We start from the raw sequence: 15,625 nt of genomic DNA, 5'->3' as shown, positions 1-15,625 counted from the left end.
TTGCCATATTTAGTGATTAAAAACACAGGACACAGTTATTTTATCTGGCATTTATCTGTATTTTATCTGGCAACCCTAAGTCCAGATTCTCTTCAACTAAGGCAGAAAACAAACCCTGCAAGCCATCAGATATTAAAAGCCATCTACAAGGCACATGGGTGTTAGTTGGTGGTAAAATAGGGAGTGAGATCCATCATTTTGGGGAAAGTCATTTCTGCAGGTGAAAATGTAGTCACCTGTATTAGTTTGTACAATCCTAGGCCTCTGTGGACTACAGCTTTGCTTTGTTACGCACATATCGTAACTTAGTCTTTATGGCCAATGAAAGTGGGGCGTTTTTATAGTCCCTTGTAAATATCTCTCAGAAAATTCTCTGCGTTCTTAAATTCACTCTGGCTTAGGCAGGCCTTCCTGGAGGACACTGTGGACAGAGAACTTTTGGGAGGTGCTGGTGAGGTGATTTTCCTGCCCTGCCTCAGGGGTCCTCATTCACTCCTTCTCATTCGTTCCACTAGTAGGATTGAGAAGTAGTCAGCTGAGCAGTTAAGAGCACAGCATCTTAACTGACTAGGAGAACTTAGACAATAACTGTACGTCTCCGTCTTTGTGTGAGTCTTCATAGAGTGGGATGATAATAATATTTATCTCATAAAGTTATTGTGAAGATTGAATGAGTAAATTCGTGTAAAGTGCTTAGAACAATTTTTAGCGTAGGAGTGCCTGGGTGGCTTAGTCAGTTGAACATCCAATTTTAGCTCAGGTCATGATCTCACTATTGGTTGGTTCGAGCCCCATGTTGCAATTTGCGCTGACAGTGTGGAGCCTGCTTGGGATTCTTTGTTTCCCTCTCTCTCTGTCCCTCCCCCACTCGTACTCTCTCTCTCTGTCTCTCTCAAAAATACATAAACATTTCTTTAAACTTTTTTTAGAAGAACAATTTTGGGGATGCCTGGGTGGTTCAGTTAAGTGTCTGACTTCGGCTCAGGTCATGATCTCGCCATTTGTGAGTTCGAGCCCTGCATCGGCCCTGTGCTGACAGGACAGCTCAGAGCCTGGAGCCTGCTTGGATTCTGTGTCTCCCTCTCTCTCTGCCCCTCCCCCATTCGTGCTCTGTCTCCCTCAAAAATAAATAAACACTAAAAAAAATTTTTTTAAGAACAATTTTTAGCACATTATGAAACCTCAAGAAATGTTAGCTGGTGGTAGCAGAAGCAGGGATCCTACCATGTAGTATTTACCCCTGGCACGTTGCCTCCCATTTCCACCGGTGACCGTTGACTCGGCAACACGAGTGGAGCCTTCTACCTTTTGGAAACCAAGTTCTCTCAAAATTTTTATTTTTCATTTCCTCTCATTTTCACAAAAATACGGGCTTTTATTTTCCGGGTGAGCAAAGTGAATCTCGGGCTGATTTAGATGCCATTCCAAGATCTATGAGGGAAGCTTAGCGTTCTCTCCTGTGAGACACAACCTTGAAGTCAGACAGGCTTGGGGCTGAGCCCTGGCACAAGCGTATGACGCTGAAAGGGAAATTTACTTTATTACCTTCCATTTCTCATCGGGTAATAATAATGAATTTTGCCATGGCAAGAATTACAACACTAACACTTATAATTGTAACACTAACAATTCCAGCACTCATGTAGTACACACGAAGTGCCAGACATTTTCCTAAGCACTTTATTGACATCGGCTAATTTATTGAATATAGAAAACCAGGTATACAGGGCGTCTGGGTGGCTCAGTCAGTTAAGCGTCTGACTTCGGCTCAGGTAATGATCCCAAGTCTTGTGAGTTCAAGCCCCGCATCCGGCTCTGTGCTGACGGCTCGGAACCTGGAGACTGCTTTGGATTCGGTGTCTCCCTCTCTTTCTCTGTCCCTCCCCCACTCGCACTCTGTCTCTCTCTCTCAAAAATAAATAAACATTAAAAAAGAAAAAAAAGAAAAACAGGTATATCTTCTAATATTATTATTATTGTTCTACTGTGCATGGCAGGGTTCAGGTTTGAAGTTTTTCTTATCTACAACATTAGGGGGCAGCATTCCCAGAATTATGAAAAACAGGAGGTATCCGGCTGTTTAGAGATAACCGTGCACAAGTTTCCCCATTGCTTTTGTAGGGTTATTTCGGAGCTGTTGGGGCACTGCTGGAACTGTTCAAGATGACTGATGACCAGTAGTGACGACAGTGGATAGAAGAGCCTTCTGTGAGAACAGAGACCTGAGACCTGTCGCTGGAGAAGGTAGATGTCGCTATGGGACGGAAGCCAAGCCATTATGGCAGATGAACCTGCTGGATTTGTAAATAATTTAAAATCCTTCTAGCTGATCTTTTACTCTTGGGTTTTGAGCTTATGATTCAAAATGGGGAATACAAGAGTTTTTTCTGTATACTGTATTTTTAAAACACACACACACACACACACACACACACACACACACACACACATTTGTGCAGAGAGGCCAAACCTATGAATTTTATGCATTAACCTTGAAAAGTTGTATGAGGTTTAAGAAGGACCCGAAGTGTAAGTGCTGTTTATTTTTCTTCTGGGGTTTACTGATCAGTGTGGTAATTTTAACTTCATTTAGTAATTACTCTAGGAGATCTTACCTTTACTTATATTCATCATGACGTTTCATGATTTGCTGTTGGTTTCAAATGAAACTACAAATCTGGCATGCTTTACTGTGAACACTATTTTGTTTGTTTGTTTCTTTACCTTTTTTTTTCGTCTTGTTTTTTTCTGTTTGAATGTCTTATGGAGAAAGAGAGTCTTTCCCCCTGTTTCTGTCATCAGATGACTCCCTCTCCTCTCCAATACCTTTCTTTAATGTAATTGTTTGTACCAATGAAGGAGCTGATCAGCTCACTAAGAGTGAAGCACGAGATCGAAAGCGTTCATGAATTTTATGAGTCAGGCAAAAGTTGAAAATGATATACAATGAATATACAGTGTTTTGTTGGATTTACTTTACATTAGGTTACATTAAATTGTGTTCTCTGATGAACTGTCCTCATTCATACCCACCATATGAGTGGCAGCAAATCCTTATGCAGGACATTGGAACTTCCCGGGTGAAGTCTCCCAGTAGATTAACCGTTCACATTGGGAGATGGGGGAGAAGTCATGGGTTGACGTGTCAGGTAATAACACCTATTTGTTTTGTACACGTATGTACATAGGAGCTTTGTAACAAGCCATCTTAAATAATAATATTTTGATTTGAAGTATTTCAAACTGAAAACTGCATTTCAATCTCAGTTTCTAATATTAAAAAAATCATGGTACTGATCTATCTATACATATTTTTTTTCTTTTTTGAAAGATGTCATTGGCACCGTTGGGTAACTTTCAAATGAGAGTCTTGTACAAATATTGAAACGCATGAGGTCTAATGACTTAGAACTGATTAATCTTTTGAACTGAGCATATTGTTGAAAGGGATCTTTGCAGGCACTATGATTACTCCGTGGTGAATCTTTCCTTCTCTGCCTCCTGAGCACCATCTTTAATTGCCATATCTTCACGTCTTGGAGAACTCGATGTTAACTGAAGTATTCACTTGTCTGGTTGAAATAAAGCCTGTTTCTGTTGTGATGTGTTTAGTGTATATGTTATTTTCATTTCTTAATCTTCATGTTCATATTATCTGCTTTTGTGCCATAAAATGAGTGTGTGTTGTATTTTAGCTACTCTTCATCTCATAATTTGAGGCTTTCACATAAGGGTGTCTTCAGTTGAAGCTTGTAGCTCTAAGCAGGGATTTTTTTTTAAATAGCTTTATTGTTCTTATACAACTGATTCATTGCCAGAATATCATTACTATCTTTGGTAGTTCCCCTCCCCGCCAAATTTCAACATTTGGTCATCACAAATACATCTTATCAACTTCCACCTGGCTTTAAAAAATTCAAGCAACTAAGGTGTTCTTGAAAAAGATACATGTAAAAATGTACATATTAGCTACATTAGTGCCTTTCTTTTGATTATTCTCCTCAATCAATCCTACACTCCTCTGTCAGGGAATAGCAGACCTTGGATTATGGTTCTGCAGAAGAAATCAGGGCAAGTTAGTATAATTATATAATTTTTTAATTATCTGGAATCACTTGATCTTTCACTGCAAATGTGTAAAACATTAGTTTAGCTGAGGAAATCAATTATTCCATTATACAAATATCGATTAATGTAGGCTCCATATAGCCAGCCAGCCTTTTTTTACAATGAGAAACTTGTAGCTCAAGGATTTTTATATTCACTTGAATCATAGACACTTTCCTTTGGCTCAACATTGAAAAGAAACTTGACAAGACTAAGGAATTTTTATCTTGAACTGTATGAATTCAGGACGGTCAGGTGTTCCGGAGCACGGCTTTTGATTGTGAGACAGCTTCAGTGTGGATCTAGCTTGGCCATTGGTTAGCTGTGTGGGTAAGCCACTAAACCCTCTCTCTAAACCCTGGTTTCCTTGTTCATAAAATGGGGCATACAGTTTTTACCTCCATATCTAAAGAGCTTAGCACAAAGGCTGGCACATAGGACATGTTAGCTGTACTGGGAAGAGAAAAACAGATGTCTTAAACGAACATGTGATATCAGTGGTATCTAATCTTCTAGAATGTGGGGAGCCCATTGTAGCACAGAGATACAGATCTTCCTATGCTAGTACATGTCCATAGCCCTGTGTCCGCAATTCCAAAATTCCAAACTCTTAAAATGTATCTTGATAACTCACTTGACAGACAAAGCTGACTTCAGGATTATTCATCACACTCTGTAGGATTCCTCATCTTTTGTTGCAAAGCTACTGATATGTTTGATTACAGGGTACCACCCCAGACCCTACTCGGAATGTTAAGTAGCGAACAATTCTGAATTTTGAAAAACATCTGGTGCCAGGAGTTTTAGGTAAAGGAATTGTGGGAATATAGTTGTATTCTTCAGCTTAGGTAGCATACACAGATCCAGAGTCCCCTTGGTGGGAACTGTTATTACAGGTAATTTATGCTTGACCTCATCCAGTCATACAGGGAATAAGAAGCCACTTTGCGCCAGGAAGGAGCTGAGGAAACCAACAGGAATTGGCTATAACCCCTGCTGTTCTGCAAGGGAGATAAGTCTCAGACCAATTTGTGTCAAAAAGTGTCACGGGTGTCATTCACAAATATTTACAACAAAGAACAAAACAAAAACCTACCCTCCCAGAGCTTACATTCCAGAAGGAAGACAGACAGATAGATAATCACTAAATAAATAATGGTAGATCAGTACTACAAAGAGAAAATGAGGTGAGGTAAAGGGCGAGAGAGGGGGTAGTTCCATTTAGAAAGCGGAAGGGGAAAAACATCGTTGGTAGAGTGGTCAAAGACAACCTCTCCTCCAAGGTGATGTTTGAGTGGAGTCAGATGAAGTCGGGAACACACCGTGTGAATCCCTGGGAGAACATTTTTTACTCCTGGCAAATGAGAATGGAGGTTTTGAGGAGTTGCAAGGATTCCAGTGTGTGTAAACAATGGGAAGAGTGACAGGAAATGCAATTTCAGGAGTAGGTGTGGGCCAGGCCCAATATGAGGTCTGTACGGGAGGGGAGAGGGCTGCATCTGAAGGAGGAACTGGTCACTTCTCCTAGAGGAGGGGATCAAGAAGTTTTCACAGAGTCCCAACCAGTGAGTACAGACCACTTGAGTGGGCCAGGGCGGGGAGGGGGGAGAGCAGGGCTTCCCAAGCGGAGAGAGCAGGGTGAGAGAAGCATTGAGAGAAGAAACAGTTGGGTCTTTCAGGGAACTAGAAGCTGTTTGCTTCAGCTAGAGCCTGGTTAGTGCCAGAGAAACCAGATAGCAGGAGAGAGGAAATCAGCCAGATTATGGAAAGAGTTGTATTGCATGCTAAAGATTCTAGTGTTTTCTGTAGTCAGGGCCGAGCCATCAAAGGGTTTCAGGCCAAGTGAAACTAGAATTAATCTGACTTCAAAGTGGTAACAGAGCAAAATGTGCGACTGAGGTAAAGGAGTAAACCAGTTATTATGCTTTTGAATACAGAGCACCATTTTATTCTCATGTTTACTTCAGTTCCTCTGTTGTGTCGGACCTCATGCAATAGCTGCTTAGTGGACCACGTTTCTCTGTAACTAAGAGGGTTATATAAGCTCTTGAGAAATTTCCCACAGGGCAAAGGCTGCTAATAGCTACACCCCTGCTATGATTCCATTTAGTGATTAGGAAGATTTCAACACCAGTGATCACCATTAACTCCATCACTTGTGAGAACTGTTTGGAGAGAAGGCTCTTTTGCTCCCAATGATCAGAAGACGACCCCAAATTTGTGAGGAAAATTGAACTAATGCCCATATTCTACTGGGTCTACCAGGGGCTCGTTATTCACTCCATCTATTTAGTTTTGACAAATTTAATTAGTTTGAATTAGTTTTGACATAATTAATTTAATAATGCCTATGATCTGGGAGGCATTGGGTAAGTTCCGGGATGCATTCAGTGGGGGTAAGACAGCAAGGCCCCTCCTTTCATCAGGCTTACGTTCTCACGAGGGAGGTGGACTTTCAGCACATGAACCGACAAATAAACAGGAAAATAGCATTTAGTGATCAGGCTGTGAAGACAAGAAACAGGGTGATGTGGCGGAGAGGGAGGCAAGGGACTTCCTTAGTAAGATGGGCCTAAGATACAAATATGAAACGATGGCCTCAGCTCTTGAGGAACGACCATTAGGTTTATCTTGCTGTCATTCATTACCACCTCCACAAGAAAAATGGGAGATGTGTTTGGGAAACAGTTTGGAAGTTAATTCATTTTCCTTTTATTTTACTTAGAATAATCAATTTAGTTCCCATTTGAGTTCAAAATCATTATGTTACATGAGATAATATACATTTAGTAATGCACCATTTTCCCTCCTCCCTCATTTCATGAAACAGTATTATTTGAGCTGTTCACTTGAATCTTTATTGTCAATGCCTTTGTCATTATCAGGGTCATGTAGTGGTTTCCAGAGCGCGCCAAGTCTGACACACGGCACTTTTTTGCATCTACTTATGATATTGAGACTGGATTATTTTTTAACCAATCCACAAGCACTTACTCCCGCAATGACCTCACTTATTTGTTTCATTTTTCAAAAGTGTTATATTGGCGATGCCATAGTGTAACCATTTATGTAGTGCCTTTTATGGTACACTTTCAAAGGTTAGTTTATGAGTATTCATCACTTGCAATACAAAAATAAAAGATAATAATAAAAGATAATTAAAAGTCTTTGCCTCTTTTTTGTGCTCACTCTATCAGGTAAACACCAAACATTCCAAACTAGAATGAATTGAGGCTATTTCACTTAACGTTGTCACCAATTCTCAACGAGTTTGCAGTGAGAATTCATCTTCCTAAGCATTCTTGGGGTGCCTGGGTGGCTCAGTCTGTTAGGTGTCTGACTCTTGGTTTCAGCTCAGGTCATGATCTCAAGGTTTATGAGTTCAAGCTCCGCATCAGTCTTGACATCTGCATCCACTGACAGTGTGGATCTTGCTTGGGATTCTCTGTCTCCCTCTCCCTCTCTCTCTGCACCTCCCTCACTCGCTCTCTATCCCTCTCTCTCAAAAAAAATAAATACATAAATTAACTTAAAAAATTAAACTTAAGTAACTTTTATAATTTTAACAACTTTGACATGCATATAATCTAAATTAAAGTTAAGTAAGCTCCAGAAGACTGAAAAAAATAGCAGCACCCCTGTTTTCTTGTTTTTTGTCCCTCTTTCTCTTTATACTTTATTAATGACACATGGTACTTCCTCAGTGTGTACAGGCAAAACCAAGGGCTGGGAAAGGGCACTTGAACATGTCAGACCACCAAAGTTGTAGCTAATGTGCAGAGCTACCGGAACGATCCTGACTGGAGGATTATGGGGAGGGGTATGTTCAGCATTCCAACCAATGCCTGGGTATATTTTTATCAGGAACTCTTTTTTCAACATTGGCTGTTGTTCTTTCTTGTTTTATCTCGCTTTTCTGAGCAAAGCAGCTTCCCAGATAAGCGTAGGGTGACAAGTGGAAATTTTTTGGGTAGTTGTATGTTTAAACATTTCTAAAAATATTTTTATTCTATGCTCATACTCAATTGATAGTTTGACAAAGTATAAAATATTAGGTTAGATTTTTTTTTCCCAGAATTCTGAAGGCGTAGCCCTGTTATTGTCAAGCTTCCAGTGTTACTGTGAGAAAGCCTGATGTCATTCTGACTCCTGATCTTCACATGTGACTTCTTCCCCCCTCTTTTTCTGGAAGCTTTTGGAAACTTATCAACTTCTGGCTTCAGCCCCAACCTGTAAAGAGCTTGGAATTCATCACTCCCATCCTTATAAGAAAAAAGCTAAAAACTGAAAATCAATAACTTTTCTTGGGCTCATCAGAGAACTGAGGTCATAGGGCAAACTGCCAGCCTGAAATCTGAAGAGACAGAAAATCACAGCTGAAATCAGTTTTCCTACCTCCCATTAACTGGTGGGTACACTTACATGGCAATTTTGACAAACTGGTGGAGGATGAGTGTAATCTAGCAGAAGAGAGAGAAATTCCTGGGGGCCTGCAGTCTTAGGCGGGGGTCTCCACACTTTCATGTGCCTCCAGGAACTCCATCAGGCTCTCATGGTGAAGAGCTGAGAAAAATTATCTTGTGTCTCTGGCAGAGGGACAGTAAAAGTAACCATTTTGAAATTGGTCTAGAGTATTCTCCATGAAAAAGGGCTGGTTCCCAATCGTCAATATATTTTTTAATTTTTTAATGTTTATTTAGTTTTGAGAGAGAGAGAGAGACAGAGTGTGAGTGGGGGAGGGACAGAGAGAGCTGGAGACACAGAATCCGAAAGAGGCTCCAGGCCACCCAGGTGCCCCTCCAGGGGTCAGGATTTTATCAGAGATTTATCTCACCTCAGTGGGGTGGGGGGAGGAAATTCCCTAACTTCAGCTTCCTTTTGTATCCCTATCTCAGCTAAGGCTGGGGAAGGAAGAGGGAGTACAAGGAGGAGGTGGGAAAAGGGGAATTCTGGGAAACATGAGCCCACAGCCCAGGGACACAGGCCCACTGCAAGACTGAGATTTCCTCTTAAGATTATGAATGTTTCCCCTCCTTACCTCCTACCACCACATCAACATGGCTTCAGTATAATAACAGTGGACTACAGCTCAAAGAGAGCTGTAAGGTGCAGATTCTACTTAAGAACTTATTAGGGAAACTCAAAGACAACAGAGGAGTTACAAACAAGGACACAGGGGGATCTGGGTGGTTCAGTTAAGTGTCCAATTCTTGATTTCAGCTCAGGTCATGATCACTCGGTTTATGGGTTCGAGCCCCACATCTGGCTCCACGCTGAGAGTGCAGAGACTGCTTGGGGTTCTCTCTCTCTCCCTCTCTCTCTCTGCCCCTCCCCCACTCATGAGCTCCCTCTCCCTCTCAAAATAAATAAATAAACTTAAAAAAAAAAAAAAAAGACACGAGGAGTTTGAAGCCTCTGCACCTACAGCTACAGCAATGTTAAACACAGCCTGACTCCTAGCCAGATTCACATAAATCTCACACTAAAAGCCATTGTACCTCAGTTTCTATTACCTAATACATCCTTTGTAGCTTTCAGCAAAAGATTATATGACATGCAAGGAGACAAGAAAAAACAGTCTGGAGAGATCAAGCAAGCATCAGACTCCAATATGACATAGATTTTGGAATTACCAATCAGGGAATTTAACATAAATATGTGAAGGATTTTAATGGAAAAGGTAGAACAAGAACTGATTGGCAATGTAAACAGAGAGATGGAAAATCTAATGAGGAATCAAAAGGAAACGCTAGAAATTCAAATGCTGCAACAAGAAGTGAAGAATGCTTTTGATAGGCTCATCAGTAGACCAAACACGGCTAAGAAAAGAATCAGTGAGCTTGAAGATATGTCAATAAAATCTTCTAAACGAAATTCAAAGAGAGAACAGAATACCCAAGAGCTGTGGCATAATTTCAAACAATATAACCTACGCATACTTAGAACACCAGTAAAGGAGAGAGAATGGAGCTGAAGAAATGTTTGAAGAAATAATAGCTGAGAATTTTCCAAAATTAATGACAAATACCAAACCACAGATCCAAGAAGCTCGAGGATCTAGACAAGAAAAATACCAAAAAATCTACACCTAGGCATATCCTATTCAAACTGCAGAAAATCAAAGACAAAGAGAAAACTCTGAAAGAAGCAAGGAGTTGGAGAAAGGGTGTCTTACATATGGAGGGAACAATGCTAGGACTTAACCACTTACCACTTACAGTGGACTTCTCCTCATAGACCACACAAGTGATAAGAAAATGGGCTAAAAATATTTAAACTATTGAGGCACCTGGGTGGCTCAGTCAGTTGAGGGTCCGACTTTGGATCAGGTCATGATCTCACCTTTCATGAGTTCGAGTCCCACATCGAGCTCTGCAGTGCAGAGCCTGCTTGGGATTCTGTCTTGCCCTCTCTCGGCCCCTTTCCCACTTGCTCTCTCTCTCTCTCTCTCTCTCACTCTCAAAATAAATAAACTTAAAAAAAATATTTAAACTATTGAAGAAACTTCTCTCCTTCACCAGTATTCTGAACATGTATAATGATAAGCCTTAGTATGAATGTATTTTTATTGGCTAAGCTGGTTACATAATGGATTCCTTCAAACTGAAAATTTGTATCCTTCATCTCTGAGAAATTTTATAATATTATTTCTTTGATAATTCCATCCCCTCTCTGATCTCTTGCTCGGGAGCTACCCTTGTTTGGATGTTGGACTTCCTGTATTGGCTGTCTAATTTCCATATTCCTTTTTCTTCTAGTTTTCATCTTAATCTTTTTGCTCCATTTCACCTTTATCTTCCAGCTCTTCTATGAAGTTATTATTGCTACTATTTCTACCATTATGCTGGATTTCCCAACAACTATTTTTATTGTCTGATTTTTTCATAACCTATGTTTTATTTTTCAAAAAAATATTTTGTCTTTTATGTTTTTACATGTCTGAATAGTCTCTCTTCCAAATTGCTTTTTTTCTATGTGCTTTGGTCTCTGTCTTTCATTTTAGAGGCTTTCCCTAGATGTCTTGTGATCCTTGTGTGACAAAAAGTTGATTGAAGGTTTACGTAAGGGGTGGAACTTGATGATTGAACTTCACTGTAAGGTGATCTGGCTCAGCCATTTCTTTGGAGATACCCACTGTCAATATCTTTGGATCTTTTCTCCAGGATTCATGATATCCTCCAGAGAAGGTGTTTCTCCTCTCCTTTCTGGAAATATAAGCTTGACTGCAGCATTCTGGGAGTGGAGTGAAGAGAGGAATCTGAACTTCTAGAATAAGAGGCAATGACGTATAGGTGGTACTCTGGAGCCACCTGCTGTATGAGCTTAGACAAGTTAACATCTCTGTGATTCACTTTCCTCAGCTGTCAAATGCAAACAAAATTTGTTAGGAGAATTAAACCGGTTAGTATATGTAAAATGTTTTAAAGACTACCCAAGCACCAGGTAAATGTTGGCTATCATCATAAATAGACTAACTTAATTCCCCTATTTCAATACCATACCCTATCCACAATAATGCCAAATGTTGATCCATCCAGGTGTCTCTCTCTCAATCTCTCACTCTCTCCTGTATGTGTGTGTGTGTGTGTGTGTGTGTGTGTATAGTTATTTATTATTTTGTTTTCACAAAATTATTAATCAAAACAACAAAAGCAGATTTACAGAGCTACGTATCAATAACAAAACAAGAATGAAACGAAATGTTTGAGAGACATCTTGGAAAGTTTCAGAGGAATACATGTCAGGCTAAAAGTCTACAATTAAACCATGGTTGCACAACAGGTTATATTCATTCTTGCATTTTCTCATTAAGTTCTTATATTTGCCTTTCTCTTTTCAAACTTGTCAGGATTTGGCTTTGCATTCAAGAATTTTTTTTCTGATCTTTGTCCAGTTTTAGCCTAGTGAGAACCACCTCTTAGGGGTGAGAAAATAGATCTCGTGTGAATGCCACATGGAGAGTTGTACCATTAGCCTTCTCATGCTGTACCCACTCCATGTAGATGACATATATCTTTCTGTACACTTGGACTAACTTGCCAGTTTGGTGAACTTTGCAGTGTCCTTGAACCACCTGGCCCTCATCATCCTTGTTACATGGGCCTGGCACATTGTACTTTTGCTGCAGCTTCTTGGACATTGGGGAAGATAGGATCTTCCTGTGCATGTGCAAGGGGGCACTGAGGGGGCGTTTGAGATTTTTGCTGTGGTCCAAGGTCACAAAGGAGTTGAACTTCATGGTGACCATCTACCTGGCACTGGGCAGTCTCCTTTAAATTTTATTTTTTGAGAGTTACTGACAATTTGCCCTTCCAAACAGTAGGAGTATACACATTGTACATGAATTTTCGTAGTGCTTACTTTCCTACACACTCATCCACACTAGGTATTATCAATCCTTTCATAATTTCCAATCGTATAGATGAAAAATGGTATCTCCTTTTAATATGCATAGAAAGTCTTTGAGATCTTCCTGATCCAGAGCTTTTGATTCTAATATTGGGAATTGCAATGAACTTGTCAGGTCAAAAGAGAAGCTATCTTACAGTCTTTGAGAAGGCAATGCAGTTGAGTGAATCAGAAAAAAAAAAAATTCTGCAATGAGCCTGCTTTGGTTGAAGCCTGTCTTTAAGCTAGAGTGTGACCGTGGGTGAGTCCCCTAACCTCTGAAAGCCTCAGTTAGTTCATCTGTAAAATGGGGATAAAACTAGTTATTCCCTTAGATGATTGTAAGGATTAAGTGATGATGAAAAAGAGCTGAGAACTGTGCCTGGCTCAGGTGCTCATGCTCAGTAAAAATCAGTCCTGGGCAGTCCCCGAAGGGAGCAGCCACTCACACTGCCTCTGCCTCTGCCTCTGCCTCCAAGAGTTATGCATGTGACCTGGCACATTATCTTTCTTTTTTGGTCTTTTGCAAATGCTATTTTTTTGGTGGTTTTTTTTTTTTTTTTTTTTTTTTTTTTTTTTTGTCATATGTGAGCAATCATTTTCTCTAAGTTCTGTAGGTTATAAAAGTGCACTTGTTAAGAACATTTAATGTTCTAAGTGTCTCATTGGCTAGTTTATCCTCATGATATCCTCATGAACTAGGCAAACAGGCAATGTTATCTCTATTTTACATCAAGAAAGTCAAGGCAGAGAAAGCAAAAGAAGCTTCTCTAGGTTAAAAGAATAAGTTGGATGGGGCGCCTGAGGGGCTCAGTGGGTTGAATGTCTGACTCTTGATTTTGGCTCATCAGGTCACGATCCCAGGGTTGTTGGATCGAGTTTCACCCTGAATGTGGAGCCTGCTTAAGATTCTCTCTCTCTCTCTCTCTCTCTCTCTCTCTCTCCCTCTGCCGCTCTCCCCAGCTCACTCTCTCTCTCTCTAAAATAAAAATGAAAAAATGAAAACTAAAAGAATACATTGGTAGCAGAATTTGGATGAAAATCTCAATTTTAGTAGTTAGGAAATGCCAAAGTGTGGCTTTATTCCAGGGGAGCTAACTTGGTGTAATATATGAATGCCTACTCTAGTAAGTCAGTAAGGATGAATTATAATTAACATAAAAGTTATTCATAGACAAACACACTTCATTTCTAAAACATCTAATGGTTTTTGGAAACTCGCAAATAGTTAAAATATTACAAATGCATTGGAATTAATATTAGCAGCACACCCACCTTGTAAAGTAATGAACAAAGTTGCTGTTATATTTGTATTATAAAATAAGGCAAATTAACCTAATTTTGCCTATTGTTTAATAGCAGGGACGGATCCTTAAAAATAGTTGTCAGTTCCGAGTCTCATAAAGCTTCCTGAAAATTACCTCAAAAGAATTGAAGCACAGATATATTATCAAATGAGAAAAAAATTTATAATTAAAAACAAAATAATAACCTAGTCCCAAATTACATGAAGCAAAAATGGGTATAACTGAAGGGAGAAACAGAAAATTCAACAATAGTTGGAGATTTCAAAATCCACCTTCCCATAGCGGATGGAAGAATTCGTCAGAAGATCAATAAGGAATTAAAAGACTTGACCAGCACTGTAAACGCCACAGACCTAACAAGACATCTATAAAATACTCCAGCGGAACACAGCAGAACACTGTTAAAGACAGCAGCAGAATGCACCCTCTCCTTAAGGGCCCGTGGAGCAGTCTCCATGATCAACCACATGCGAGGTCATGCAACCGGCCCCACGAAGTTTAAAAAGACTGAAATCATTCAAGTTATGCTGTCTGAGGACAGCGGAATTAAATTAGATATCAATAATAAAAGAAATCTGGGGAATTCACAAATACATGAACATTAACACGCTCCTAAACAATCAACGGGTCAAAGAAGAAATTACAAAGGAACTCAAAAACTGCTTTGAGATCCATGAAAAGGACAACACAAATGTCAAAACTTCACTGGACGCAGTTAAAAGTGCTTTGGTTATGGTTGTAAATATTATTTGGCTGTAAAATGGGATGAAGTGCGGGACGCCTGGGTGGCTCAGTCGGTTAAGCGACTGACTTCAGCTCAGGTCATGATCTCCCAGTTCATGAGTTCAAGCCCCACCTCAGGCTTTGTGCTGACAGCTCAGAGCCTGGATCCTGCTTCAGATTCTGTGTCTCCCTCTCTCTCTCTCTCTGCCCCTTGCCAGCTTGCACTCTGTCTTTCTCTCTCAAAACAAACCTTAAAAAAAAGAGGGGGGGGGGATGAAGTGAGGAGGCTCATGACATGGAAAAACCTTGAAAATAATCTGAGGGGAAGAAGCCAGTCACAAAGACCACACATTGTATGATTCCATTTGGAAAAAATGTTCAAAATAGTCAAAGCTATAGAGAAGAAGGTAGATTAATGGCTTCCTAGGGCTGCAGATTTGGGAGAAATGAAGAGTCGCTGTTAATAGATATCAGGCTCCTTTTCTGGGTGATGAAAATGTTCTAAAATTGATTGAGGTGGCGGTGGTACAACACAACTAGAAATCATGGAGTTATGCGCTTTAAATGGATTAATTAAATGGTATTCGAATTATATTTCAGTAAAGTTGTTTTTCAAAAGCAAGTTAGATGGAAGATTGAAAAAAAATCCCGTGAATGTTGCACAAAAGCTAAATTATATATGTTAATAATTGGATGTTCTTTTTCTTTTTTCTCTTTTTCTTTTTTCTTTTCTTTTTTTACCTGACAGGCATTATTTTGAATTTTGTAAAATAGTCTCATCTTGAGACTAACAACTTTTTTAGTTGTTTTACTTTTCCACCTTCTTTTCCCTGGACATTTCTTGACTTATCACATGTTTTAGACACAACCACCAAGGGCATGTAGTCAAATTTGTGTAGCCCAAAGTTGATGCGGTGACAGTAGGAGCACTGTGACATAAAGGCAAATAGTCTCAGCCCCAGTTGTGTAAATTGCTGGGTGTTTTAAAACAAATTCCCTTTTAATTTGTGCAGTTCCAGGGGCACCTGGGTGGCTCAGTCAAGCGTCCAACTTCAGCTCAGGTCACGATCTCATGGCTCGTGAGCTCGAGCCTCGTGTCA

The 15,625-nt window shown here is 39.9% G+C and overlaps 1 protein-coding gene and 1 pseudogene across 6 annotated transcripts in view; one reads left to right on the top strand and one right to left on the bottom strand.

Moving 5' to 3' along the window:
- PANK1 (pantothenate kinase 1) overlaps positions 1-3,603 on the top strand; it is a 101,040-nt gene extending 97,437 nt beyond the window's left edge. For all 6 annotated transcript variants that reach the window (XM_045438172.1, XM_045438173.1, XM_045438171.1 and 3 more), the window contains one exon: positions 2,122-3,603. In XM_045438172.1, the coding sequence (XP_045294128.1) occupies positions 2,122-2,181 (60 nt within the window). In that variant the 3' untranslated portion in view covers positions 2,182-3,603. The remainder of the gene's footprint in view (positions 1-2,121) is intronic.
- An 8,293-nt stretch (positions 3,604-11,896) lies between these two features.
- LOC123577517 lies at positions 11,897-12,483 on the bottom strand (annotated as a pseudogene).
- Positions 12,484-15,625: the final 3,142 nt, after the last annotated feature.

Source organism: Leopardus geoffroyi, chromosome D2, assembly GCF_018350155.1.
Source record: "Leopardus geoffroyi isolate Oge1 chromosome D2, O.geoffroyi_Oge1_pat1.0, whole genome shotgun sequence".
Taxonomy (NCBI): domain Eukaryota; kingdom Metazoa; phylum Chordata; class Mammalia; order Carnivora; family Felidae; genus Leopardus; species Leopardus geoffroyi.
This window is presented reverse-complemented; position numbering and strand designations above follow the sequence as displayed.